We start from the raw sequence: 27,846 nt of genomic DNA on the forward strand, positions 1-27,846 counted from the left end.
CATACATACATACATACATACATACATACATACATACATGCATGCATGCATGCATGCATGCATACATACATACATACATACATACATACATACATACATACATACATACATACATACATACATACATACATACATGCATGCATGCATGCATGCATGCATACATACATACATACATACATACATACATACATACATACATACATACATACATACATACATACATACATCTCAATGATCACAGCCGAGGCATGGAAAAGGCTTGAAGTGCCTGCCACAAACATCACCAGATAAGAAACATGCATATAAAGAAAACAAAGTTATGGCAGCTGCAATTTAAATAAAAATGTCATGAAAGTAGCGCTTCAAGACACACGTGGAGCATAGAGCACTGGGATTACTCTTCACATTTAAATTCTTTGACAGAAAAAATACAGCCGTTTTCAAGGCAATTTCAAGGTTGCACCAGACCAGACAGCTTTAGCATCAACAAACGTGCTTAACACGGGAGCACCATAACACAGGATCATTAGAGCATATATTGAGTCTGTGTGCAACCTCCAGATTTGCTCACCGGTGTTTCTTGCTCCGTGTCACCGGTGAAAGTTAGCCGGGAAGCGGTGTAATAAGACACCGACGGTTGAGTCCACGCTGCCGCAGTGTGCCATAGAGCATCGCTTCCTCACTTTTGCGGACTCATCATGCGATAAAGCGCTAAGCGCTTCAAACGAAGACCAAGAAGTGCAATAGAATGCTGCAAAAAGACTTCGCACTGCCCGCACAGCGAAGGGGACGAAAAAAAAAAGAGCACGGCTGCAGGAGGATATTAAATCTTACCAAACGGCGACAGAGCAGCGACCAGCAAGGACGTCAAAATCTTCGTAAAATGGAGATTTTCAGGCTTGCAAACTAAATTTACACGCTTTCCCGGGTGCACCAAGGCCCGCACCACAGCCGACAGCGTTATGAAACCGTTTCGTGCTTCATCAGCTTCGTTACCTTCGTTGCCTTGGTTACTTCTTGTTGCCTACTTCGCAAGAACCTAACAAGCATTATGGTGTCGCAGCGCTGGCAGACAAGGACAAAGGACTAAGGACACACACAACTGCGCTGAACTTACAACTTTATTTTGGACGCTTTTGATCCGCGCATTTATAATTGACAGAAGGAACTTGACACGAAAGCGCACTCACAAGACAGATATAGCAATCTCAGTAGCAGCATCGCAATATCTCGCAATCTCAGATGCCGAATCGCAATCCCAGTAGCCGTATCACAATCTCAGTATCACAATCTCAATCTCAACCTAACAAGGCCTGAAAAGTTTCGTCAAGACCGGTGCAACATCAAGAGAACGTGGTGAGTGTTGCAAGAATAAAAAAAAATAAAAACAAGAATGTCTTAATAAAATACCTTACCTCATTCACAAGCAAAGTTATCAAAATGTCTATTCTTTTTATGTTGATCGATACTTTTTAATTTGTAGTAGTATAATATCTTAATCTGAGTGAATGGCCCCCGCACCCCCGACCTGTGGCTATGCTGCGGTACCGTTAAAACGGCTTTGGGCCCCTTTCGCCACCACACTACTTCCGCCATATACTGACGTCATGCGAATACCCCCTATACTCCACATGGGTGTCCTGGTATGTGCAGGCACTAGACTGCATATGAGCAAAACTACATAAAATAGTGTCTTGAATAGATATTTATTTTGTTTACAATACAGTTAATCAGGGTCACATGCAGCATTCTGTTAATTGAGTCTCTTCATTTCTTTGTCGACAATAAAAATAAAGTGATTAATTAGAGCTGTTTTGTGTCCTTCGGAGAAGTTGGGCGTCACGAAGTTCGACGCCGCGATATTTGGGCGCCACGTTTAACTGATATGCTCTTTTTGCGAACATATCATTCACACTGAATCTTACCTGTCATATCATGGTAGGCTGCATAAAATGCAGCATATTTCACAGCCGCCTTTAATATACTTCCAATTCCCATGCATCAGCTAATGCAACTGTGAGCTTACATTCGCTGTTTATGTGCTCTAAAAAACCACAATGAACAATCAGTTGCGATCCTCGAACATAGACTCTTGGAAAAGCGCAACCGAAATTTAGTTAACAACTGTTGAGTATCGTAGCATGGACGACACTATTTCCTTAGTTATAGAGCTTACCTTTCAAAAACGCCTCATTAAATAGTGAACACACATAAACCCACTAATTAGTCCGCTGTACACTCAGATTAGATTTAGCATACCATGAACAACGCGACCGCGAAAACTATAATGCGCCCACCTCCGCGGAACTGCGTATGCGCTTATTATCAATGCATGCCCAGTTTCGCGAAACTCTGGTTATAGTGACGACCAGTGTGCATTTTATTTTTGACATTTCAAGGGAATTTTGTGGTTCTCGTTCACTCGCTTTCGTTCGACAGTGCATGATCCCTCACAACTGCCCTGGAATGTACTTAGCATGGTCTTATGAATGACAAATGGAACGTCCCACTGAAATCCTTCTTTGGACATTCGAACATAGCCCAGAAGGGAGCTCGCAGGGTCGTCTGGCGGATTACCCTGTTAGGATGTGGGAGGTAGCGATTTAAACGGGACGTCCCTGGGAGTTGGCGTTTTGTCGGTGTAAGTGTTTTTTAGCGAAGAAACTGATGAAAAATAAAATACATGTAAGCTACAAGAAAATATGAATAGAGGATCATAATGCTAACGTATTCACCGCTCCCGTTATTTATTTTCTCTATCTTAATTCGCCATCAAGCTTCCCGTATCGATCGATCAGAACGATCGTCCCCGTCTTTACGCCGTTTTGCCTTGCGTAGTATGAACCAGTTCGAGCTGTTCAACGTGTATGTACCTGCTGAGCCGCACTCGAAAAGATGAGCGTGAGCAAGAGAGCGCAGCTTACTCATCCCGCGCGGACAAATCAGTGAAACAACGATTTGATATTAACAACAAAATCGAGGGATTCGAAAACAAAAAAGCCTATTGAGAGGGCAAGGGAGACCAGGCTGGTAATACGTAGCCGTGACATAGATTCTACGTCCATGAAGAAAGTACGTCGCCCATGGAGGAAGGAAATGACGTCGCCCTTGTTGTCACGTGATTTTCCCGTCCGACTAAAGCATCCTCCATGAACCAAAGTGTTCGTCTGCTTCCGGCGAGCTGGTCGTTTCAGTGATGACAGGAGAGAGGGCGCTATGTGCAGGAGGAGCGCATGGTGGTGGTGAAAACGTTTATTAAAAATAGTTACATTGACGTTGCTCTGGGTCAGGCTTAGTGCCCTTCCCCTCACAAACACTAGGTAGAGTCCCTAGTACGGGACCCCAGTGGCTTCCGCTGCCGCCATTGCTCGTTTGACCAACGCCTTTAGGGCTTTCAGGTCGGAGCAGACGAGTAGGGTCTCCTCCCAGTCCTCCCGGATGGGGTTTGGGTTAGGTGCAAGGGCAGGGTTGGAGGGGCACGCCCACACCATGTGGAAGAGGTCCAAGGACATTTCCCCACGGTGCGGGCACTCCCCGGAGAAGGCACTGTCAAAATGTTTAAGTGACGCCGGGCACATCGTGGTGTTCTTAAGGAGGCGAAGAAACAAGTGTTCCTCCGCTCTCTTTAACCCTTTATACGGGTGGGGGTAAAGGTTGTGTCTGTTTTGGCAAAGCTGCGTAATTTATCTGAATGTGTAGGCTGGTGTGAATTCTTCTGAGGAGGAGGGGGACGAGATTGCCCGCTTAGAAAGCGCGCGGGCGGTGGCATCTGCTGCCTCGTTTCCTCCTAGCCCCGAATGTGCCGGAGCCCAGCCTACGAAGGGGCGGGATGGACCTCCCACGTACGAGCTGTTTTGCAGTAGTCGGTAGGCCAGGTCCGAGCTGTTTTTTAGTAGCCGGTAGGCCAGGTACGGGACCCAGCCCTGTTGAACGTTCTTACACGCTCCTCGCGAGTCCGTTGTGGTTGTTTTGGAATCCGTGTGTGTTGCTGCTTACGCGATGGCGACCTCTTCTGCCTGTGTTACGTTTCGGACTTTAAATGTGAGCCCGTTCACCGTTTTGGACTCGTGGATCACTGCCGCCGTGTACCACCCGCCTTGGTGCGGGCCGGACGCGTCCACATAGTCAATCCGGGTTTCCCTCCGTAGTGGTGAGCTATAAGGCCTCTGCCCTGGCCATGCGCCTACCATTGTGGTCGCCCTTGGATATGTTAGTGGGAAGTGGTTTTACGCGCAGGGCGTATATCACCACTCCTGGAGAGGTCTTACTCTTTCCTCAGTTACAGTCGCGTGTTGTATGTGTAGACGGGTTAATAGGCGACGTCTCGACGGTGTCTGCGATAATCGCGTGTATTGGCTTGTGAGGTGGGCTCCTCTTAGCTCCTCGAACGAGTTCGTCATGCCCATACAGACCTTGGAGTCTATGGTTCGACGTGAACGCTAAGCAGACAGCTGGATGAACTGCCTCAATCACCGCTAGATCTTCGGACCCTGAAGGCGCGCAACAATAAATTGTGTCGCTTTAGCTCCTACGTGCTTGTCTAAATGTATTAAACCGATTTTGTGCATGAATAAATAAACTAGTTCCCTATAGCGGCTGCCGTCGGGAACTTATGATAAGCGGCGAGACAAATACATCCGAGGCCTCTCTTCTACCACAGAAATGGCTTGGGGAGAATCAGGTGTTAAAAAAAACTGTGCTGTCATAATTTCAATCTGCCCGGAATCCAAGAACATACCATTACTATGCGGGATTGTGTTTAAGACAGCTTTTCTGGTGTCGAGTCAGATACAGATTGCAGATGAAATTACAATCAACAGTAAGAAATTTCCTCAACGTATTCGGTACTTTATTTCTCAAACGTTAACGGGTGGTCCAATGACGAATGTCTAACGTATATTTATGATCACATAGATTTTTATTATCGGATGCGCCGGTTTATTCGGCTAGACTGCGGTCCCCCATCGACGCTCGCGTGAACGTTTTGAAAAACCAATGGAGGGTGTTTTAGGCTAGGCTAGCGTACTTTAACTGTTTGCGCCACGTGTAAATACAGATATGTGAAGATTGCTTGGAGAAAGAAATCATGTTCAGACTGTTGAATACTTATTTGAATGTGAGCGGATACATATGAACAGACAGTTTAAAAAAAATACGAAACAGATTACCGAGAGCTCATACAAATGCACGAAACCACACAGCGGACGACTTCAAAAACCAGCAGGGTAAACAATTCGTGACCTAAGCGAATATAAATAAATAGCTCGAGAGTATGGTACCAACATATGAAATGCTACTGGAATATATGAAAATGTCACTGAACTACGAGTATACGTGAAGGAATTACGCTGCTAAATTTTAAAGCACACAACATACGGAGAGAGTCATTAAATAGAGCCCTCAAACACACATTTATTTGCACCACCTCACCTTCACGTGCTTTATCTGCTCTGCTTTAGAGCTCTACTCTTGGTTTAATGACTTCACATAAAAATGGAATCGAATTTGGACGTAGAACTTCACTATGCGAAGCGTCATTTCTCTATCATATATGTAGGACATCCAGGCTCGGGAACCTCCTCGCTTTAAAAAAAAAACATCGCAAAATAACGGATACTGCTTGCGGTAATTATAATTCTTGAACTAAAAAAAAAACGTGACTTTCAGCGTGTTTATGAGCTTTGCAAGCTCCGCAGACGGATAAAGAAGACCTCGTCAAAGTTTGAGATGAATTAATTTCCTTTTTGTGCGCGCATGATTTGCTCGAAATGAAAACGCAGGAAAAGTATATTTTGATTTGAGCTTGAACTTTCAAGTCAAGTATACAGCAATATAGCTGCGACCTAGAACTGTGCCTATAGTGACTTACTTATGATCGTCTGGAGGAAGGTCATTCAATGTAGCTTCGACGTTCTCAAACCTTCCCACGTGAACCAAGCGGTCAAGTTCATCAATCGGAAAGAGCGCATAGTGAGAAAAAAAAAGAAAAAAAAAAGAGAAACGAAAGAGGAGAGCGCGTTCAGTAAGGGAGGGCACAGGAGCCAAAGGAGATGAACTGGAACTGTGACGGTTCCGACCCTTTCCTCTGCGGCGCCATCTTAATTCCTCCATGTGCGGCGCGATGGATGGATGGATGGCACGCTGCGCGGCCGCATACAACAGCAGAGTTCCGGGCCTCCATGAAGTAATTGCAAAAGTACGGAATAAGGTCTGGTTCTGCCTGCAGCGGGAACGTCGCATCCTTGGCGAGCAGAGGTTCTCGAAGGTTTGGTGCGGACCGTCTGTGATTTTTTCGGTTAAGGGTCATTATGATTTTCTCACAGGGATTGGTTGTCCTTAGTGACACTCGTGCTGTCATGAAGGTTCGCCTCGTTGGCTCGATGCCACGATGCAGGCCGCCTTTGCGCTTGATGACACTCACTCCTGTGAGGGCATCACGCGGCGGCCCCCTTGTCCGGGTAGGACCCTCACCTCGAACTAAAAAACTCTCCCAGACCCCACTTGGCCCTGGGGGGGACTTTGCCGGAGGTGTTGAATGGATGATGATGGGCTGATGAGTTATGTGTGACTCTGGGGCACGGCACCTCCGGGTGTCAATCCCCTTCCCCATCTGACAATGGCAAAGGGGAGTACTGGCACCATTAACTCCTCTTCTCGGGCGAGCGCCGAGGCGACGGAGGCGACGGAGGAGAGAAAAACCGGCTGTGAGAATAGAGAGATTTAGCATACCGTGATCCGCCACCATCACCCTCTACCGCTCGTGGGCGGGGCGCACAAGCTGATTGGTTCCGATGCTGCTGGTCAATTTGTCGACATCAAGTATGTGGCGCCATCTATCGGCATCAGAGTGACCTGGGCATGCGCAGTGTAACGCGCGGTGGCGGATCACGGTAGCGGATCGCGGATCACGGTGTGCTAAATCTCTCTAATGAGGCCTTACTATAGGGGAGCGCACCTGAAGTTTGCTCCCACTACACCAGCGCCGCCTCCTCCTCTGGCGGTCATTTCTGAACGACTGGTCGGGGACGTCGCCGGGGGAGCACATTGAACCACCCACGTCCCGACTGGTACTCGCGCTGCTCGCGCCGTTGGCACCCTCTCCTTCATTGTATGCACGCGCCGTCTCACTCGCAGGTGCACAAAAGAGATGTTGCCGGTCGCAACGAGTCTGGCCGGCATTCCAAGGCGTTCAGAGTGGGAAAAAAAGGTTATTGTGTCCAGGGGTGCGGAATGGCCCCTCTTGGTTCTTTTTATTAAAAGCACACAACAGCACCCTGCTTGCAGTGCCAAAGAATGCTAGCCATGCAAGTGCATTTGCCGCTGCTTGCAAACTGCTGCTTTGGAGAGCATAGCCATGAATGCTAAAAAAAATGTTCGCGATGAAACTTCTTTGTCGCACAGTTTACGAGTACAGAGAAAGAGGAGACGCGCCCATAATTTTTTGCCATCAACGGCCTCCAACTGGACCAGACTTCTATCCAATTGAAAAAGTATGACATTATTTATTGCAGAAACATTTATTTACCTCACTTTTGCACGGAATCGTAGCATTTAGCAACCATTTCGCCAATATTGTTATTTACTTACGAATGCAGTTTCGAAAAAAGAATTTTGAAGTCAAAACGTGTGAGGGAACTACTCCTTCGGGTGGCCAGCAGCACCAGCGTGCTCCCAGCTATGCGCAAATGGCCTCCCGTGGCGTGCACCAGCGCCCGCCCCAGCAGCCCCGACAGGACCAGGGACCGCGCCAGCAGCAGGGGCGTCAGCAGCGGCCATGCCAGCAGCAACGCCAGCAGCACCCCGGGGGCTTCCAGACCACAGCTCGCACCGCACAACCCATTTTCGGTGCGGGCAAAATCCACACCACCTCTCCGGACGAGCGAGATAAAAAGATCGAGCAGCTGATGGCTGCAATTCGCGTCCTCGCCCGGTATATCCCGGAGGACTCTCCCGACAGGCGCGTCTGCTTAGAAGCAGCAGGCGCCTCCTTACAGGATGTCCAACATCATGGCTAGTCGCCGGACACCTCCCCGAATTCCTTCCATCCTGCAGTGGAACGTACGTTCTCTTGCCGCGCGCTATTCAGAGCTGCGCTTACGAGTGTCTAACGAGTCTCCTGAGGTTGTAGCGCTGCAGGAGACGTACGTTCGTGCACAAGATGGGGACCCTCAAATGCGGCTGCCCGGCTACGTCGGATACCACTCCCCGACAACCTGTGAGGAGGTTACATGTGCTGCAGTGCCGTGCAGTGATCCCCAGCACAAACCAGGGAAATCTCGGTGCGCGGTTTATGTGCGGCGCGATGTCCAACATGTCCTCGTTGACTCGGCGGCGGCGACGAGTGATGTGCAGGAGTGTGTTGTTGTTACAGTCCGCATACGTGGTGTGGACACGTCTGTGGCTAGTGTTTACGTGCGTCCAGCTGTGCAGTGGAATGCCCAGTGCTTCAGTGCAGTCTCTTCGTGTTGTGCCACCCGACAAATCATCCTCGGAGATTTCAATGCCCATCATTGTGCGTGGGGAAGTGCCCGAAACACCGCGCGAGGAGACGACCTACACGCCATGGTAACACAGCTGGGACTCACACCGCTGAACACCGGCGAGCCCACCTTCCGGCGACGCGGCACACCCGGCTCCTGCATAGACGTCGCGTTCGCGTCCAGCGGCATCGAGGCGACCTGGAATCGCGCACCATCACTTTGGGGCTCTGATCACTTCTCTATCCTCATTGAGCCCACTGCCAAGGAAGCTCGCGCCACGCGCACTTACTCCATTGTCAACTGGAACCGCTTCCGCAGCGAAGTAGAAGCCGCAGCTACGTCCGGCGCGGATTTCTTCTCCAGTCTCGTCCGTAGCGCGTTCGCAGCCACTCGCCGCGTAGAGGTTCGGGCAGGGCAACCAACGCCCGACAACAAGCTGCTCGACCTGAGACAAAAACGCGACAAAGCTGAGCGACGAGCACGGCGGACGGACCGACCAACCGACTGGACAGCATACAATCGGCTGGACGCAGCAGCGAGGCGGCATTCCAACAAACTTTACCGCCGGCAGTGGGCATCGCTCTGCAGGAAGATGGAGGAGGACTGTAGCTCGCGGCGGCTCTTTACCACCCTGCGACGCATCACAACGCCACAAGCGAACCCGCAGCCGCTGGCCGCTCTCGCCATCTCTAGCGGCCTTAGCTACGAGGAGCTAGCTGAGCGGTTTGCGGACCGCTTTGCGCCGCAAAGCCCCGTGAACGCAGGCAGCCAAACTTCACCTCTGAGTTCCGGAGACAGAGCCAGCGCTCCTACCCCTGGTGACCCTTGTGATGCCCTCTTCACAGTGACAGAGCTCAACAATGCGCTACAGCGCTGCCACCGTCGCTCGGCGCCAGGGCCGGATGGGGTGACCTACCAGATGCTGCGCAACCTGGACGCAGATCAACGGCTGGTTCTCCTGCAGCAGATCAACCTAGTGTGGGAACGCGGGACCCTCCCGGAGGACTGGCGCACGGCAGTCGTCTGCCCCATCCTCAAGCCAGGACGCCCACCAACCCAGCTCGAGGGATACCGTCCAGTGGCGCTAACATCTGCGGCTGGTAAGCTCATGGAACACATGGCTTTACATCGCCTTAACGAGCAGGCTGCGGCGGCGGATTTGTTTGATGAGCGGCAGACGGGCTTTCGCGGAATGCGGTGCACTGCGGATTCCATCTCCGATGTTGTCAGCGCGCTCGAGCACGCGAAGGCAGTGAGGCAGGTTGCGTTGCTTCTACTGCTGGACGTGTCGGGCGCGTTTGATAACGTCTGCCGCGCTCCCATTCTCGCGACGCTTGAGAGGGCTGGCGTGGGCGGACGCTTGCTACAATACATTCGGAGCTTTTTCCAGGCGCGCTCCATGCGCGTTCGCGTGGGGGGTGCTCTCTCGGCGCCTCGCCCGGTCGGGCTAGGCGTGCCGCAGGGCTCTGTCCTGTCACCTTTTCTGTTCAATGTGGCGATGTCGGTGGTGCCGGGCTGCCTGCCTGCAGGCTGCCGGCATCATGTGCACATCTCCATATACGCAGATGACATTGCTCTGTGGTGCCTGGGACCGCCGGGCGAGGCAGCACGGGTGCGCGCGTGCCTGCAGGCAGCTCTGACGGCGGTGAGCGACTGTTTGCGCGGCCTAGGTCTCTCGCTCAGCGCGGACAAATCCGTCGCAATGGCCTGTGTTCCGAGCTCGCGCAAACGACCACCGCCGCTCACACTGGACGGGACCCTCTTGCCGTGGCGACGTTCGGTGCGGTACCTGGGGTTGGACATAGACCAGCGCCTTTCCTTCCGACCCGCGGCGATCAAGGCCTGCCTGCAGATGAAGAGAACCACCGCCGCCGTACACAGGCTCACTGCTCGAGGCCAGGGCATCTCCCAGCAAGCAGCGTTACGGCTGTACAACTCCGCGGCTCTGGGGGCAATACTCTACGCGCTACCGCTCGTCACACTGCGCAAACCATGCTGGAAGAAGCTAGAGGTCGAGCATCGCAAGGCGCTCCGCATTTGCCTCGGCCTTCCTCAGAACTCTCAATGCGCAGCTACTTTGGCCGAGGCAGGTGCGTGGCCTTTACAACTTCAGGCCACGCGGCGGGCGCTCCGACACATCGATCGCCTACAGCGCGCAAAGGACGGCGGCCCGCTATTACATCGGTTGCGACATCATCGCCACTCACGCATGGGAGCGGCGCTGCTCGAGTACGAGCAGCTCACCAATGCAACGCCCCCCTACGACCTCTTCTCGCCCTGGCCCGCTGCTACGGAGGTTCAGCGAGAGATTGTCGGAATCGCGGGGAAACGCACCACACCGCCCTGTGCAGTGCAGCAGCTGACCAGAGCCGTCATCTACGAGGAACTCCAACACCACCTCCTCGTTTACACCGACGGCTCCGTGGCCAGAGACAGTTGCTCGCTAGCAGCGGCGGCTACCATCCCCGCCCTGCAACTGCACAGACAGCTGCACCTGTCATACCTGGGTTCTTCCACCACGGCGGAGCTGCTGGGCCTACGCCTAGGCCTGGATCTACTGCTTGAACTGACTCCGCCGCCACCCAGGTGTGCCGTGCTATGTGACTCCCGCGCTGCCCTCAGCCGCCTTCGAACCACCGGCCGGGGAACTCCGCTGCTGTGCCAGATTCGCGCACGTCTCAAGCACTTGGCGGAGCGTGGCTGCGCTATACGGGCACAGTGGATTCCCGGGCACTGCGGCATAGAGGGCAACGAACGTGCCGACGAGCTCGCGACCGCAGCATATGAACTCCCTCCTAGCGACGAGCAACTCGCTTTGGAGGATGTGCGTGCGGTAATCGACGATCACCTCCGGACGCAGCACCCCGACCCACGCATCGCAAGAGGTGAGCGCATTCACAGTGTCAGCGGCCGCTCGCTGACTCGGCTGCAACGCGCAATGATCCTCCGTGCACGCATTGGATGTGTGTGGCCTGGGGAACGACGGATGCGCCACGGACTTGCCAATAGTGACGTGTGTGACGACTGTGGCGAGGTAGAAACTCTCGAACATCTTCTACTGCGCTGCACCGCGCTAGCCGAACCACGACGTGAGTTGCTGGCGGCTTACAGAGCGCAGGGGGTAATCCCGGACAGCGTAGCTGTGCTCCTGTGGCCGCCGGGCTGTGCGCGCGCCCGCGAGCGAGCTCACGTGAGCTTATGTGAGTACATCGAACAGGCGGGCTTGATGACCCGCCTATTTCACCTCGCCAGATAGTGCGCGCTGGGACTGAACGCTCCACGTGTGCTATTTCCCACAATAACGGCTGATCGCCCACGACAGCCGTCAGTGTTTTGTACAGTGTGCAAGTGCGTGCGTAGTGAACAGTTGCCTGGACGTGGAGCTATTGCGGAGGCCCGCCCGTCGTGCCGAGTACTCAGTGACCTAATACGTTTGCGGGTGGGCCTCATGCAAACTACTGTATACTGTACCATAGTGTATATATTTCTTTTATTTTTACCTACTCTTTTCTTTCTCCCTATCACTCACCTCTTTGATTTCCTCTACCTTCTCCTCGCTATCCCTTTATTTCCGCCGCCCCAGTTCAGGTGCTTCAGATATAAGATAGCAGATACCGGGGCTGGCAAACATCTTTTCTTTCCTTTTGCACATACAATAAATAACCACTACAACAACAAGTCAAAATGTTTGTCATCCACATCAGTGAGCATTCGCTTATGATCGATGGCTCTGCAGATAGGTTGTCTTGAGGGTACGCGTGCGCTGTGATAGCATGAAATAAATAAGCAACCGCTTTTCTCTATGGCACTTAGTAATCAAGCTTACGACAGTTTTCTTTTAACCATAAGCGAGCAGTTGGTAGACATATTCGGTGAATGGTCTCATCTTTCTCTTCAGCCTCGCATATCGCCTTCAGGACTCTTAATTTGGGTTAAAATGACGGTAATTTTCATTACTATTAGCCCAAAAAATATCAAAATCTAATCTATTAAGTCAGCGAAGTTCCGTGCACCACACTGAGCCATCGAATAAAATTTTGCGTTGTGAAGATGACTATGTAAAAAATAGATTTACTTTCCACGTTGTAAACTGTTTTGCCACTTAATTACTTGCGGCACTAAAAGCGCCGTTAACATAATAGCGTTTTCGTCAATTTGCCACGCGGAGAGGACATTATCCACAAGTTTTTTTTTCGCGTTTACGCTGATTTTCCTAATTCTCTGAAGAATGCGCATGCGTAAGCACTCACGCATCCATGAGCAAGCACGCGACTGCATAAACAGATCAGCAGCCCAGCACCTGCACAACTGACCCCTTTCAAGAGCCACTCGCGCAGCTGTTCAATGGGAGGGGGAACCGGCCTGCCCGGTCAATTATCGGGACGCCGCCAAAGAGGGCGCTTTTCATTGGCGCTTGCAGCGCCCCCCTGCGAAGCTGCGGTCCCCTATAGCCTTACTCGACGCTTACCCGACCGGTGCCCGACATATGGTGAATTCCAATCGCAGAGCAGGAGCACTTCCAGAGCAACGTTTTCTGCTCCTTTCGGAGCAATTGTCTTCCAAACGCAGATCCGGAACACGGCTCCGCGGAGCAGTCAAAACTGCTCCGCCAAAATCGGGGGAACCGACCGGAAGTTTGCGTGACGTGACTTTCCGAGCGACGCTTGCGCATGCGCTAGCTAGCGCATCCATTTCCGGTGGCTCGCCGCGTTGTTGGGTCTCTCCAACGCGCCTCTCCATAGCAGACGATCAGTATTTGCCGCCGCCATGGATGGTGATTCGCGTCGCGCTCTTGCGCTCGCTTTGCTTGAGGACAGCGAGTCGGAGAGCAGCAGTTCCGACTCATCTGTCGAAGAATCAAGAATCAACTACTTATATGTCCATCGTCCGTGTAAACTTAAAGCCGCGCACGTTACGGCTCGGCTCTGGAAGACTGCAAACATTCGGTACGTGAACCGAAGTTTTCTTCCATATTAAAGAAAATGCTGAAGGAGTCTTACCGTGTGTGTCCGCGCTCGGCTCTTCGAGCAAGGAGGATATAATTGCGTAAACGGCTGGTGTAACCTCCATATCAAAGGGAAGAAAGGCTGCAGGCTTGCACAGCAGACGACGCGAGCGCACGAAAAGCGCGGGCAAGTGCAAGGAATGATGGGTACTTTCTCCGTCTCCGTTTGCTCGCGAGCGTCACCTACTTGCTCCGGTCGGAGCAAGAGTATTCGAAACGCAGAGTCTGGGAGCGTGCTCTTCGCCGGATTGAGGCGTTCTGTGATGGAGCGTGTGCGCTGCTCCAGTTCTGCGATTGGAATTCGCCAATAGAGAGAAGAGAAGCGCTCTCTCCCTCGAGACCCTACGCTGATGATGATGATGAACTGGTGGCCATCATCATCATCATCAGCGTAGCTTACTGCTGTCAGCGCCACGTTGCGTCTGACGGTACCGAATGTACCAGTCGCGCGGTGCACTGTGGCGGATGGAGAAAGAAACAAAAAACGAGTCAGGTCTTTTGTTTATAAAAAATTACGTTTCTGAAGATTAGTTGTTATACTGTAATTGTACCAAGTTGTACATTCTAATTTTAGTGCCTCACTAGCGCCGCTTTACCGGCGACTATTAAAATACTCGGCATGACGATCCATACAGGCTAAAGGCCAGCGTCGTCCTCACGGGCGAGGAAGGTGAAATTGGTCTTTGGTCCTCACTTCAATATCCGCCGACGTGATCAAGTGCAGGACGATATAAACTCATTCACGAAGGCGCTACGATTGTTGAGGTCGCCGCCATGGACCCTAGCAAGCTGCCACCTTCGGATACAGGCGGCGTACGGCCCATGAATATTCAAGGGCGGTTCGGCAACGAAAGGGCCCGACTGTCTGGCGAGTTCACTGACGCCGACCGTGCCTGGCGAAAGAAGTGGCTCGAAGACCAGCATCTGTCACCCAACGAGCCACGCAAGGTACCAGAGTTGGAAAAGGCCCTCAAAAACCCGTTCCGTCGATTCTACCGATATCCGATGGATGCTCTGTTCGGCCGTCTCGAGCCGGTACTGGGCCCGGTCTGTGCTACCACCTTGCGCTGGATCGTTCCCAAGATGTTTTTCTTATACCTGGGCGGCCTGGTCCTGACTTACAACTACAAGTACAACCAACACTCTTGGCAGCGTCACAGCGGACTGGTGGTGCGCACGTCGAAACCAGCTGTGTACCCCGGAGATCCCGAATGGCCCAAGCCGTCCGACAGGAGCAAGCCTTCGGATTACGCAGACTTTGGCTTCAGGGATAGGGACGTCCTGCGCGACCGCGTCTAACAAGCTACCGATTCTTACTCTGTCAAGCTAGAATAAATATTTGCCGAGTGTCCATGTCGTTCTGTGTAAACTTCTGAAATCAAGCCAGAGAAAACCGACCGCACTACGCGCCGTAAATTTAGAAACGGACTTGTGCCAGGACCCAACAAAGCTAACTATGATTTGTAGCTTAAGAATATGAACACATCGAGACGATGGAAACTGCCAACCTGCGGTGAATATTTGCGCTGTTAGCACGATGATAAGTACCGCTGTGCCAAGTAAATACGGATTACTACAAAGCCACAAGTCCAATAAATTTATGCAATCTTTATTGGGAAGTTCAATATAAATGAGTGACAATGTATATCATTATATAGACAAATTTGCTTTATTGTAGAAGTGTAATGCTTACAGACGTAAACAAACTTTATCTAAAGAAAAATTTGTTCTAAAAGTAAATGTGGTGAAGAAAAAATGTGCTCTTCTAACCAACTAAACATGGCAGGCTATTTTGTTTTTCTGCATATGAGTGCGCCAGAAAAGCACTTGCACGCAATGCTTGTAGAACAATGTTGCAAAACTGTGCAATTCAAGGTGTGCAGGCATTGCAAGCTAAACGAAGAGGCGTTTAACAGGCTCCATGTAAAAAAAAAGCAAGGGTAGAACAGCCCGTGGCAGTCACACATTTTAATACCTATCTTCAAGAAAATAATACACATAAGCAAAGTAGATGCTGCCTTTGTTTTGAACTGATTTGAATAGGCTGCACTCGCAGATGTGGGTCTGCAACGAAACCATACAACGAAACTGTAAACAGGAAAAAAAAAAACATCAAGCTAATGTGAGCTTGTCGAGAGTATACAAAGATTGTTTCTTGCTTGTTTCTCCACTGTGTAGTACACACATAAGTGACATGCTCACATGCATGGACGCAATATATATATATATATATAATATTTATATATATAATATGTATATAATTATGTACAGAGGAGGCATTAAATTACACGCAAACAAGTTTTTCCTTTTTGCTAGAATGCTTCGTTACAATATGAAAAAAAAAAAAAAAAGGAACACAAGATGTACATGAATAATGTAAAAATGGAGGTTAGCGAGGAGTCTCGCAAGCAGAAAGAACCTTGCAGCACATAATGCACTAAGTCACTACAACGAGAGCAGGACAGAAATGTACCACAAATGGCATCAACAGTGGTGGCACGTAGCAAGCTTCGAATGGCTTTTCACATGACTCTCGCAGGTACACACACATGCACACAAACACTGCACAGCTGTAAAGACTATCATGTACCCCATACAAAATACTTAAAAAAAAAAAAGAAAAAAAGCAGCGGCTAACCACAGTTCCGTGATGCAAGCGTGGGCATGCCGCCACTTCTAGCTATCCTTGCAGCCCTAGAGAGACAGAGATTCATCGTGGTGCTTTGCAAATATGGCATGCGTGCACGCACACATAGATCAGCCTACAAGCATTTTTCTTTCATTCTCTGGTACCTTCTTGCTCGCTGTGTCCTATGACATCCTACAAGGTTCTCAGTACAATGAAACCTCGTCATAGCTGACATAAGAATTGCAACCGAAGCCACAATAGTGGCAGGCACGAGTGCCCAACTTGCGATGCAAGACTTTTGTCGTGTTTCGTCTTTTTTTTTTTTTTTCCGCACCCAACTACAAGGAGGTTTCACTGTGCTTTGTGAGGTTTCATTATATCTACGGCACACGCAGGAGATGCCAAAACAATGAGAAGCACACCAGTTGAAAACATCTGGGCAAGGTAATACTGGCATCAGACAGGCACGCTTATGAGGAGGAACGAGTGATGTCAAGAATTATGCTTTCTACAATCAGTGTTCTTCTAGGACATGGCAATTACGCAAACACTACTAACACTAAAAACTGACAAACTTGAGGCACAAGAGCAGGTTCACTGCACACCACTTTGAAAAAAAAAAAAAAGAAAAGAAGAAACTCGGCTCTTGTACAACACCAGAAAAAGGAAAAAAAAAGAGTCGCATGCCATCAACTTCCCAGTGATGATAGCTGGGGTGGTGATAAAAAATGGGTGCAGTTGATAAAAACTGACATCATTTTTACGCTTAGGTTACTGGTGACACCAGCCTTCTGCTTTTACACACGAAGCTTCTAGTTTTCAGCTCAAAATTCTCACTGGAATTGTTTCCTAGTGGCACAGGCAATGACGCGGTGGCTTGCAGAAACTGCAACAACTTGAGCACCGAGCTGTTGGAAAAGAAAAACTGGCAGTTTGAGGTGGGGCAGCATCTAAGAGAGCATTTGGCGGCATCAGAAAATAATGCGCATCCCCTTCCCCCCCCCCCAGCAGACCATCAAAAAATAACACTTCTGGCATACCAACTGAACATGCTGAAGACATAACTGAAGTGCTCAAAACTGGGCACGGATTTGCACTTCCCCATATAAACTAGCATTACCCCAATCTTTTCCCGTTTAGTTTATTCATTTATAAAAACGAAACCATGCCCAGTTTGTTCCCTGTAAAGCTTTTTAAACTATTCGAGGCCCCTGCACAAATTAGAGGAGAAAAAAACATAATTGGATCAGCATAAAATTAAAAGCAAAAATGACTAGTAAAAAAAGCAACACACTATCAGCTGTCAGGCGCAGGTCAGCCCTATCAAACTTTGGTGGCAGTTTGAGACAGCCAACACAAAATGTGCATGCTAGAAAGCTCTGCTCATGTATTAGGAATAAAGAAACGCTTTCTGATAAATGTATAAACCGTACAAGCTAAGCAAGCCTCCAAAATGCTGTTCGATTTTGGGCAGAAAGCTTGGTAAAGAGCAGAGCTTGAATAGTGGTTGGCATAGGCTTTGGCTATTTCAGGAACAAAATACAAAGGTGCTAAGAAACGACTAAGGAACACAAACATGCACAGATATGCCAAATGAGTCAAGCCAATGCAATATGCTAGAGAAACAAATTAATATACCTGCTTTCCCAGAAAAAGACCCGTTTTTTTTTCTTCACACTTCATGCGTGCACCCATGTTCAAACCAGAGAACGTGCAGGGAACAGTCACACAGCAACATACATGCCCGACACACACAGCTAAATGTTCACAGAGTCCTGCTACTTACACAGAAGCAATGTAAAGGTTTCACACAAGATACTTTCTAGCAGCCTCATTAAAATCCATAAAACAGTAACACAAACATCCGTGGCAAAAGCAGTTTAGTACACACGCCTTTCCAAGAACTGCTTGCTGTGTGTTCAGAAGCCAAAGGCTGGACTGTTGTGATTACAAGCTGCCAAGCAGCAAGCAAATGGTAGTGTTTCTCTCTCTGTTGGCAACATTCCAAAAAGTATGTTTTACACAGCTCAAAGAAGCAGTGGAAAGGTGAACAAATTGTGCAAAGCAATGACGCAAGCTGCTCACATTAGCACACTGCTCATGAATCGAAATGAAAAAGGCTACACAAAAAACCTGCACTCAATGCAGCAATACTTGCCTAAATAACATTTGACATGGCTTTGAAGGCTGTAAATGTAAACACGCACCAGTGTCACATAGTCTTTCCATCGAGAGGAAGGTGAGTAACGGTTGGAGGTTTTCAGCCAAAAATATAGTGTGTGGGAAGCAAGTACTCATTCCAAAACTGAATGCAAATGAGCTCGCCACACCCATTCAACCAAGAACATTAATCTTGGTCAAGTTTAATGGGCAGCAGATGGGCCGTGCAGCCAATTAATGACACTACATGTCGATGTCAGTCACCTCAAATGACAATTCCCATAGTGGCAGAGGCATAGCTTTGAGGAGTAAAAGTAAGCTGCATGACGGCTGTGAAACCATAAACATTACTACTCTTGCACACACGGTTCAAGGAAAGCAGCAATAGCCTTAAATAAAAAATAGAATAAAAGCAAACGTTAGTCACAGGAAAGAACACTCCAGTTGGGAAATAAAATAGTTCCATTAAGAAAACAAGGTTTTTACGACAGACACATGTGTAACTGGAATTTCATGACAGGTGGCATCGTTCTGCGTAAGCGAGCTGCTCTTTTTGTTCTACCAGTTTTGCTTTTCAGACAACCACAATTCAATAGCAATGTTTCCAACCAATAGTCCTCTTGCTCTTTTTCTGTGGCATTTCCTTAGTTCTGATGTTTTTCATTTCAAGACAATATCAGTCTCGTAACTACACAGCTTGCGCAATTTCGCTTCTTAAAGGATCAAAAGAACAATCCATGGATGTGGCCTGAATGCCCTCGCCTTTATTTCTTTATTTTTTTTTTATTTTTTTTTTTTTTTCAGGAGGCTGCGACGCATGGTTAGAAAAACTAAAAGGAATGAAGCGTAATCTTGTAAACTGGTCACGCCAAAAAAAAGCCATGACACAAAGGATAAAACGTACACCAGCAGTTCCTACTTTTACACACAACTTGGGCATTGCCTACACGCCACAGTCCCAGCTTAACAGCAGCTACAGAAACGGAAAAAAAAAAAAAAAACTATTCTCTGGCTGTATTATAGCAACAAACACTAAAGAAAAAAAATATAATGCACAAAACAACATGGCAGGCGTGCCTCTCTTTAAAATATTGTATCTCCGCCTGCAAAACTAATCGTGAATAGTATTTACCAACTCAACCACCCACACAAACATTCCTTGAAAATGAAAACAAAGCACAAAAATGCTGCTGTGATCCTTGTCTCGAAGACAGTGAAGCAAACGAACACTTTCGCCAATGACAAACCTTGTGCTTCCCACCGAAAGCGATAAGTGGATATAATAGTGAGAAGGAGGGAGAAAGAGTGATGAGGTGAAAAGAAAAAAACATTTGGCCACCATAAGATATGTGCGAACCTGGTGAAAGGAGCAGTACAGAAAAACATTGTTAATTCAACCCCATTAATTCAGAAATTCGGATAATTTGAACCAGGAGGGGGGTTCTGCCCGAGGTCCATGCATGTTCATGGTGAAGTATGTTTGTAATTCGGATGGTCATTTTTCTGAAGAAAATTTGACTTTACACGACAGCAGTTGAAATAATCAAGATGCTTTTAACCTACTCTCTAAGCCATGGTGCAGGCTGGTGTTGTTCGAAGTCGACCCCTGCACCTAAAATCTTCAATTTAACCGGGTTGGTGCAGGCTGACGCTTCAAACTATCTGGTCAAAACGGACCGCTGAAATTTTTTTATTTATCAAAGTTTGAATTATCGAGGTTTTACTAATATGAAGCTTTCAGGGTTGCTTGACCGCCGACTTGTGCAGCTTTGCAACGTGCTGAAAACATTACAGCTACAGCAGAGTGTGAAAAAAAGCTGACTTCACCCTACCAAGAAGTTTGGTTCACACTAAACACTTCCTTCAACAGTAAGAGGAGGCCCATTAAAGAAAAAGAAACCCTGTGATAACAGATCGTACTAACCTTCAACCAGGTCATCATGTCATTACATTAATACACCTGTACCAAACTCTGTCTCCAATGTGACATGGGCCCATCAATTCATAGTGGGTCTGCACTGTCGAGCCAAGTCCTTAGGACTCATTAAAATCATTTCAGGGATGGAATCGGAGTGCATGACTCACAGTTCAGAGGCTAACAATGCCTTAGCACTGTTACACTTGGGCAGAAATTGTTGTGCGTGCTGCTTCGATGAGGCCTGTGTGAAAGTAAAGCTGAGCTTGACCCAACCACTGTCACCGCAAATGTGGGGTCTGTTATGAGTATACAATCTGCCAGGATTGTATCATCAAGTCTAGCACCCATCCAAGCAGAGCTGCTAACCATGTCTTCTTTGCCTATAGCACATGCGGGTTACGAAAACATCATACAATTCATGAAGAACCCCATTCCCAACAGTTGACCAAAGGCAGAGCCCATCACTCCACTACAGCCAAGCAATGAGGTGTCACTAAAGGGGTGATCAGATGGCCAACGCTGTTGTTAACGAGACTTCCTTGGCCCAAAACTACCATCGATGACCAGCTTTTGAAAGTTGCGTGAAAACGTGCCGGATTGCTATCTCTTCTCTCCGCATCAACCCGGAAATAATCCCATTCCCTCCCCAACCCACTAAAAACATACACACACACACACAACCTTCAAAGTTGAGAAGTATCTGACAAATAAGGCTCGCACGCAAGTTGCCACAGAAGAAAAAGCCAGCTGCACCACACTAGAGGTTAAAAAGCCTACGGTTTTCCGCCTGCATGCGCCACAAGAGTGAGCCACCTAGTGAGAGAAATACCAACGAGGCCACTGCTGCCACCTCAGACCTTCATCTCCCAGATGAGCACTAGAGCATCACCGCTGGGTGAGGTAGCCAGGTGATCGCCGGCCGCCCTGCGCCAGTTCACATAGCCGCAGCCCCCCGTCAGGGTGAGCAGGGTCTTGCTCTGCGAACCGCCATCTGTGTGGTGTGCCCCCCGCGATGATGTGGGTGGGCCCCGCCGTGGCTGCCGTATGGTGCCATAAGCTGGTCCCTCTACCGACGATAGTGATGGAGACGGTGAAGATGCGAACGACGATTTGGGTCCTGCATCTGATGAAGACGATGAGGTGCCAGCCGCCACTTGGAGCACGGTGGTGCAGGGTGTCGCTGGAGCTGGGTTTGCTGCGTTGGCGTTGTGCGCATCGCAGGTGGCTGCGGACGAGTCCGAGTCTCCTGACACCTCCATGGTGGAGAGGTCCCAAGAGCGGGGCCGTCCAGGACGGTGTGATCTGCAATGGAAGAAAGCCAGCATGTTGGCCCATTGTCACGAGTGTTCCCCAAATACTAGCGGGGTCACAAGTGTTCAAGCCATATGCCACAAGGTTCTGGGCAGCTGTTAAATGGTACATGCCTGAACATTTATGTAAAAATGTATGTAGAAATTTATGTAGAAAAGTCCGCACACTGAAGCAGAAAAAATGCACTAGCTGACGGGACACATGAGTTGACAGGTTACACGCTCATATCATTCATAGTGGCATGCGAGAGAGTTCGGAACATCCGAAATTCTGTATCTTGTACACAATCCACTTCGGTCAAAATTGATGAACACCACTGTAGTAGCCAATGGAACCACTTAGCAGAAATTCACACGAACCATACGCTGTGCATGTCTGACATAATACTGCATGAAGCAAAAATTATTTCATAAATTACCGCACACAGTAGAACCTTGACGTTGCACAAACATTACGAAGTTAGGAATGATATGAATTGGAAAAATACGTTGGCTGAAGCGCACTGCGCCCAATGTGTAGAACTGCAGATGTTCTGAACACACTCCCACGCCACCACGAATACTATGAACACACCAGCTACAGCCACAGAGTGCTGTTAGTACACTGCTGGCTCTTCGATTACCACCAGCTGTGCAAATACATACACATTTTAGTTTTCTTAACAAACTAATTCCGTAATGAAAATTCAAAATGTGCTGTTTATCCTGCTTGCACAACGCTTTCAGTCATTTTTCAAGACTACTAGCGGTAGGTGCTTTGAGGCCAAATGCCTGGCAACCTTCAGAGCGCAAATATGTGCGTGACGGGACCCAAAACTACAGGGCCATTAGCAGTTTGGTTTGCCACTAATCAGCAGGCACAAGTGTAGAAGGCAGGATGAAGCACAGTTTCATCTGCTCTGGTCTCCCTTTGCCCCCAACTGCTGGCGTTGGGATGGCAATGTTAGTAATTCTCTGCTGTGAGGTGCATGCACTGTAATGCCATCCTCAAAAAGGTGGTGGCATGGGATGGAGGGGGTATATTTGGAGTCAAATTCTCGCTGAGGGCCAAGAACACGGGGCCTGACTGATATTTGCAGCCAATTTATGGGGCAATACATAAGGAATACCTTTGCGAAGCCTACACAACAACTGTTCAAATCATACAAGGAATGGTTTTTTAAGCTCTACATGCAGGCCCAGTCACTGCTGCCATCGCAACGCAGCTGTACTTGATGCTTTAAGCCTTCTCTGCCAAGCTGCTGAACAGTTGCGATGTTGGAAAAAATCAGAACAATCAATAAAGCAGAGATATATATTGTTAACTGGTGCTATAAAAGTTGCCCGCAGTCCAAGACAAGCCCTAGAAAAGCAACATCATCACAGTAAGCTGTGTGCGACAGGTCTCTGGAACACACTGCTTAGCCCTCCCCCAAAATCTCACTGTCCTTTTTACATATCTCATTCTGAATATCTTTTTTCGGGCGACACTGTCAAATCAATATATGTACGAGAAAAGAGAGAAAGAAAAAGAAAGTTAGAGGGAACATGCCTGGATTTACATCAAGAGCCATAAGTGCAGGCTCAAGCTTTTAAGCTCAAACTTAAGGAGGTTAGCAAATAATGCAAAAAATCATCCCAGTTCTAAACATGCCATCACCCTGTCTCACCTGCGGCCCAGGGTGGCAAAGTGGAAATGCATGAGCTCGGGGTCACTGCGGTTGAGCTGCTCGTGGCTCTCGTAGTCCTGCACATTCATAAGGTCGGCATACAGGCCGTACACCTCGCTGCGGCTCGCCTCGGGGCTGCTGCCACTGTCATTGCCGCTGTCAGTGCTGACGCCACCCGCGCTGCTCAGTGTCAGGCCACTGCTGCCAGCACTGCCCCGCGCGCACAGAGACAGGCCGCGTGGAAGCGTCTTGGCTCCTGACATGTGCACATTCTCCGTGGCTGTGCGGCGCAGGGCTGAGAATGCAGGAATAGCATTAGAAAGAGGTTCTAACAACTTGGCACCACAATGGTGCAACAGCTTAAACACCCCTTATTGCCTGCCTCCACTTTCAACACCATGAAATGCCCATGACATCATCATTTTTTCCATGTCATGCTTCCAGCTCATTCAAAAAAGTGGCGAACAGCTTGACCAACCAGAGAAGACAAACGAAAGCAGAATGCCTCTTTCCACCGGTCACGTGGGCTTTTGTTACGCTAGCCTGTGTGAACAGATGGCCACACCACACTGCCTGCCATGAAGCGCATTCTCATAAGAAAAAAAAAAAAAAAAAAATTGACAAGTCTTGTTTGTACTTCTGAAGCTGAGGAGCAGAGGGCACCTTCCAATACGAGCACTATGCCAGCTTCAAAGCTTTCAATTTATTTTCCACATTTGCAATGGAGACACTAAGGCCTCAACAGCGCAGACACTGTATCATGTTTCAGGCCAAAATGCACTATACAACTGATCCTTGCCAAAAATTACGCAGTTTCATCCATGTCAGATGTCAATTACATTGAGAAAGAAGGAGGGAGAATAAATGTTTCGTTAAAATGCCTAGTCCAGATGACATACATTTTTTTCTGTGGCAGTGAAACACGAGCCCAAGGAATCAAAACAAGATCTGCCCACTTCTTCACACACAGTTGCCGACAGATTTTTCGGACGCCTGATTATTCTTACTGCCGGCTGCGATGCGCAAGCATAGAGTAAAAAAAAAAAAAAAAAAAAAAAAAAGAAGGAATCGCGCTTGAACAGTGCACCAAAAAACTCCCCCTGCCAACTGACAACAGAAGCTGGTTTTAATTTACTCTGAAATACACTGTGCGGCTGAACTAAACATGACCTCAGCGAGAGCTTTGCGTGAAATATTGTTTCAGTCGGTCTTGTTAACTTGATTTCTGAATGGCTGTATCAAAATCTATCTTGCTAGTTGTGAAAAACTATTCGTTCAGTGATGACAAAGTTCATTACGTTCCCAGGTTTCTTCAATATCACTTATTGCCAAGAATAATATTAATGGTTGCGCAATCTTTCTACGCTTTAGCACTGGCTTGCTATATTCGCACAGATTTGTTTTGATGCGGTGTTTCTTTTGCTACTGAAGCTGAGATGCAAACGCTTTCCAACTCCAGGCGGCTGCTGGAGCTCGCAAGACAGTGTTGTTTCTTCCTTTTAACCACTGCGTACAGCAGCCGACTTCCACCGCTCCCGCAGAAAGAGCCGGCGCTTTTTTTTTTTTTATATTAGAGAAAAAAAGAAAAAAAACTGCTGACGTAGAGCCATGTGGGAACAGCGAAGCTCCACCCGAACTATTCTGCCAATGTCCTGTGCCTCTTTCTGTTTCTACATTGCGCCACTCTGACTGTTGCACATATGGCTTTCCCCGCTGTCACCGCACCGAGTAGGAGACCGGCTGTGAGAATGAGGAGATTGATGCAGAAACAGATTGGCCAGTTTTCCAAGCCACTCGGTAAATAGGGTGATGTTTTTATTCTCAATTTTATTTTTTGGAGCTGCTCAGTTTTCCGGACACTTTTTCGGCCCCTTTAGGGACCAAAAAATCGGATGGTGACTGCAATTACTTGCTTTCCTTATTGTACACGGTTAAATTTCAGCACAGAAAAAAGCGAAGAAAAAGTTAGGCATAGCGATGGAATTCATACTTCTAAAAAGAACCTCTGTGAGCACTGTTTCAAAGCAACAAAATTAACAAGCCAGAACCAATAACGTATTTAGACAACCAATTGTCCAAGTGTGATGTTCATTCCAGTGTTAGTCCAGTTTCTTTAAAGGAGTGGCACACAAATTTTCAACCAAGAAGCACCAGCATTAGAATTACTAGTTCATAAAGTGCAATGCACATGCACCACACCACTTTGGCAATGAACAGGACTATTACGCATTCCTCTATCATACCACTGGTGGACACTGCTCAACCGGAGTACTGTACCTCTGAGAAAAAGAAGCCAAACATCTCTGCTCTTCTCATCCATGCATATTCATGCGACAAACAACCTTGCATGCAGCTCACCCCTTGTCCCCAGCTTGTGGCTGGCCGGCGTCGAGGGAAGCACCGAGTCAGACTTCTGCTTGGGCACGCCACTGGTGCTGGCTGTGTCCAGCTCCACCTCCTCGGCTGCAGCCTCTACCCCTTCCCCCTCCTTGACCACTTTGCCCAGCTCTTCTTCTTCCTCTTCGCCCTCCTCCGCTAGCTGCTCTGTGCCTGCCTCTTCAGGTGCAATTGAGCCCTGTGAGTGCGTTAGCCAGTGTCAGTACAAAGCCATAACGACAAAACACTATCAAACAAAACGAATAAGGTAACATAAAAAATTGGCACAATTAGAAATGATGATAACGTATTGGTGGCCAACCCCTGTACAATGGAGGGGACACAAACTGTGCCCTGGCCTGAAGAAATAAATAACACAAAAAAGAAAAGCAAACCCTTTAGAGAAAAAAGAACAAAAGATGAAAGTAAAAAAAAAAGAAAAAAAAAGAAGAAAAAAAGAAAAAAAAAAGAAAGAAACCGTCAAACACTGTCATTGTTTCAACTCCTAGCATCAGGTTCTGCGCACAGGAATTTGTGTTCCTGTGAGTGTCACCTGCAAGCGACAACATATAGCAAGACATCAGGCCAGCACACAGAAATATATACTTACTAGTCGCAAGCGAAAAATTCTAGGGGACACTTTGCACCACTAAAGTGCAATTGGGCGAAAGCCTTTATGGGGCGGTGGTCCGTATCCCTCCTTTACACGGCACCTCTTTTTCTCAAACCTTCCTCCCTTCCCTTATGGCGCAGTTCAGGAGCCCACGAAGACGTGTGACATATACTTCGCCTTTTCTTTCCTGTAAATTTGTTTGAAACGCCTTGATTCCCGCTTTACTGTGTCTGCTTCTGTGTGCTGTGTGGTGCGGCGTTTGAGGAAGTGCCAAATGAAAGGCATCACAAGGACGCCTGGATTGGATGCCCGGCGGGGTCAGCTTCGCATATGCGTAAATCGGAATTTTGCGGTACCCCCGGGAATCTCTGAAAGAAGTGTGACATTTCTTGTGAACACACGTGCAGATGGACACTCATGGGGCAATAGGCTTTTGCCTTAATATTGCGAGTAATTTCTTAAAATCGACTACTGCTCAAAAGTTAGTGCTTTCTTGTAGTTGCCTGGCCAAGGTGTGCTGACCGAGGAAAGACCGGGCATCCACTGACCCTGTTGTGCTGCTGAGCTCTGCTGGACGACCGGCGTGAGGGGTGCACTCGAGGCTGGAGGCACAGCAGAAAGGTGACCGGCCCCCGGTGTCCGTGGTGAGCCAGGTAGGTGCGGCCACCGAGGATGGGCACACCCTCGAGGCGTGGCAGCGGCAGCGTCAGAACAACCCCAGCACTTGTGCCAACCCACAATAGGCCTGGGCCAGCCACCAGGGAGGTCACCGTCACCGCTGGTCGCACGCTTCCTTGCTTGGCTGTGTGCACATCCATGGTAGCATGCAGGGAAGAAATGCAGAAGGAACAGTCATGGACTTTGCCCTCCAAGAGAAGTGGAGACCGATTAAAGCCAACAACACCACATGGCAGCAGTTAGCATGGGGACTAGAAATGCTGCCACAATTAGGGACAGAAGTCAGCCTTCAGATGCATCCAAAAATGCAACGGACTGCCTTTAATTTGAGCCACCACTTTATCTGAACCAAGTTTATGGTGCAGTCAAGAACAACTGTAAAAGACACCTCCGTTAGTTCGAACTCTGCAAAATTTAAAACAATATTGGTGCTTTTCAAGCCTGAATTATCATTATCTGATTGCAAAAAACTCACGCTATGTCTCAAATACCACTTCCATACCAGAAATTGTGGTGATGATGACATCTTGAGCTTATGTGCACAGCGCTTGTGTAATTTTCAGCAAATCACACTCGGACAATAGTAGAGCTTGGATGTTTAACGTTATCGGCTATACTGAACACACAGGTTATCCTTTTGAAAATCCTATGTAAATGTGCAAGAAAGTTGCACAGTTATAGCATTGAACTGCAGCGTGCCGAACATTTAATATATCAAACAGTGCCTCACAGCACCACCCTGGGAACTTGCCAGCAAAGCCGGCACTGTTGACCACATGACTAGGTGAACACTGGGTGCACTTGAGGGTGGCCCTTGGTCTTTTGTACCGTATTTACACGATTTTAAGTTGACCCCCCAAAACGCATGTCCCCCCCCCCCCCCAAACAAAGACATACCGCGGTGAATGCTCTCGACAACGAATATTTATTGCCTGGCTGTACTACTCGTCTCCACTTCAAATCACATATTTTGGTGATATTGCAAGCTTGGCCTCCGGCTCTAGATAGCATACCAACTGTATCCCTTG

At 48.5% G+C, this 27,846-nt stretch overlaps 2 protein-coding genes across 4 annotated transcripts in view; one reads left to right on the forward strand and one right to left on the reverse strand.

The window, feature by feature from the left end:
• The first annotated feature begins 14,083 nt into the window (after positions 1-14,083).
• ND-B17 (NADH dehydrogenase (ubiquinone) B17 subunit) lies at positions 14,084-14,836 on the forward strand. Its single transcript, XM_084598602.1, has one exon. It carries the CDS (start codon positions 14,260-14,262, stop codon positions 14,782-14,784), a length of 525 nt encoding a protein of 174 aa, XP_084454728.1. The 5' UTR covers positions 14,084-14,259; the 3' UTR covers positions 14,785-14,836.
• A 984-nt stretch (positions 14,837-15,820) lies between these two features.
• LOC146196897 (rho guanine nucleotide exchange factor 10-like protein) overlaps positions 15,821-27,846 on the reverse strand; it is a 52,416-nt gene continuing 40,390 nt past the window's right edge. For all 3 annotated transcript variants that reach the window (XM_084598596.1, XM_084598594.1, XM_084598595.1), the window contains 4 exons: positions 26,689-26,942; positions 25,510-25,726; positions 23,152-23,446; positions 15,821-21,494 (listed from right to left, as the gene is read on the reverse strand). In XM_084598596.1, coding sequence (XP_084454722.1) covers positions 21,044-21,494; positions 23,152-23,446; positions 25,510-25,726; positions 26,689-26,942 — 1,217 coding nt within the window. In that variant the 3' untranslated portion in view covers positions 15,821-21,043. The remainder of the gene's footprint in view (positions 21,495-23,151; positions 23,447-25,509; positions 25,727-26,688; positions 26,943-27,846) is intronic.

Source organism: Amblyomma maculatum, chromosome 3 (genome assembly GCF_055883805.1).
Source record: "Amblyomma maculatum isolate TAMU_Amacu chromosome 3, ASM5588380v1, whole genome shotgun sequence".
Taxonomy (NCBI): domain Eukaryota; kingdom Metazoa; phylum Arthropoda; class Arachnida; order Ixodida; family Ixodidae; genus Amblyomma; species Amblyomma maculatum.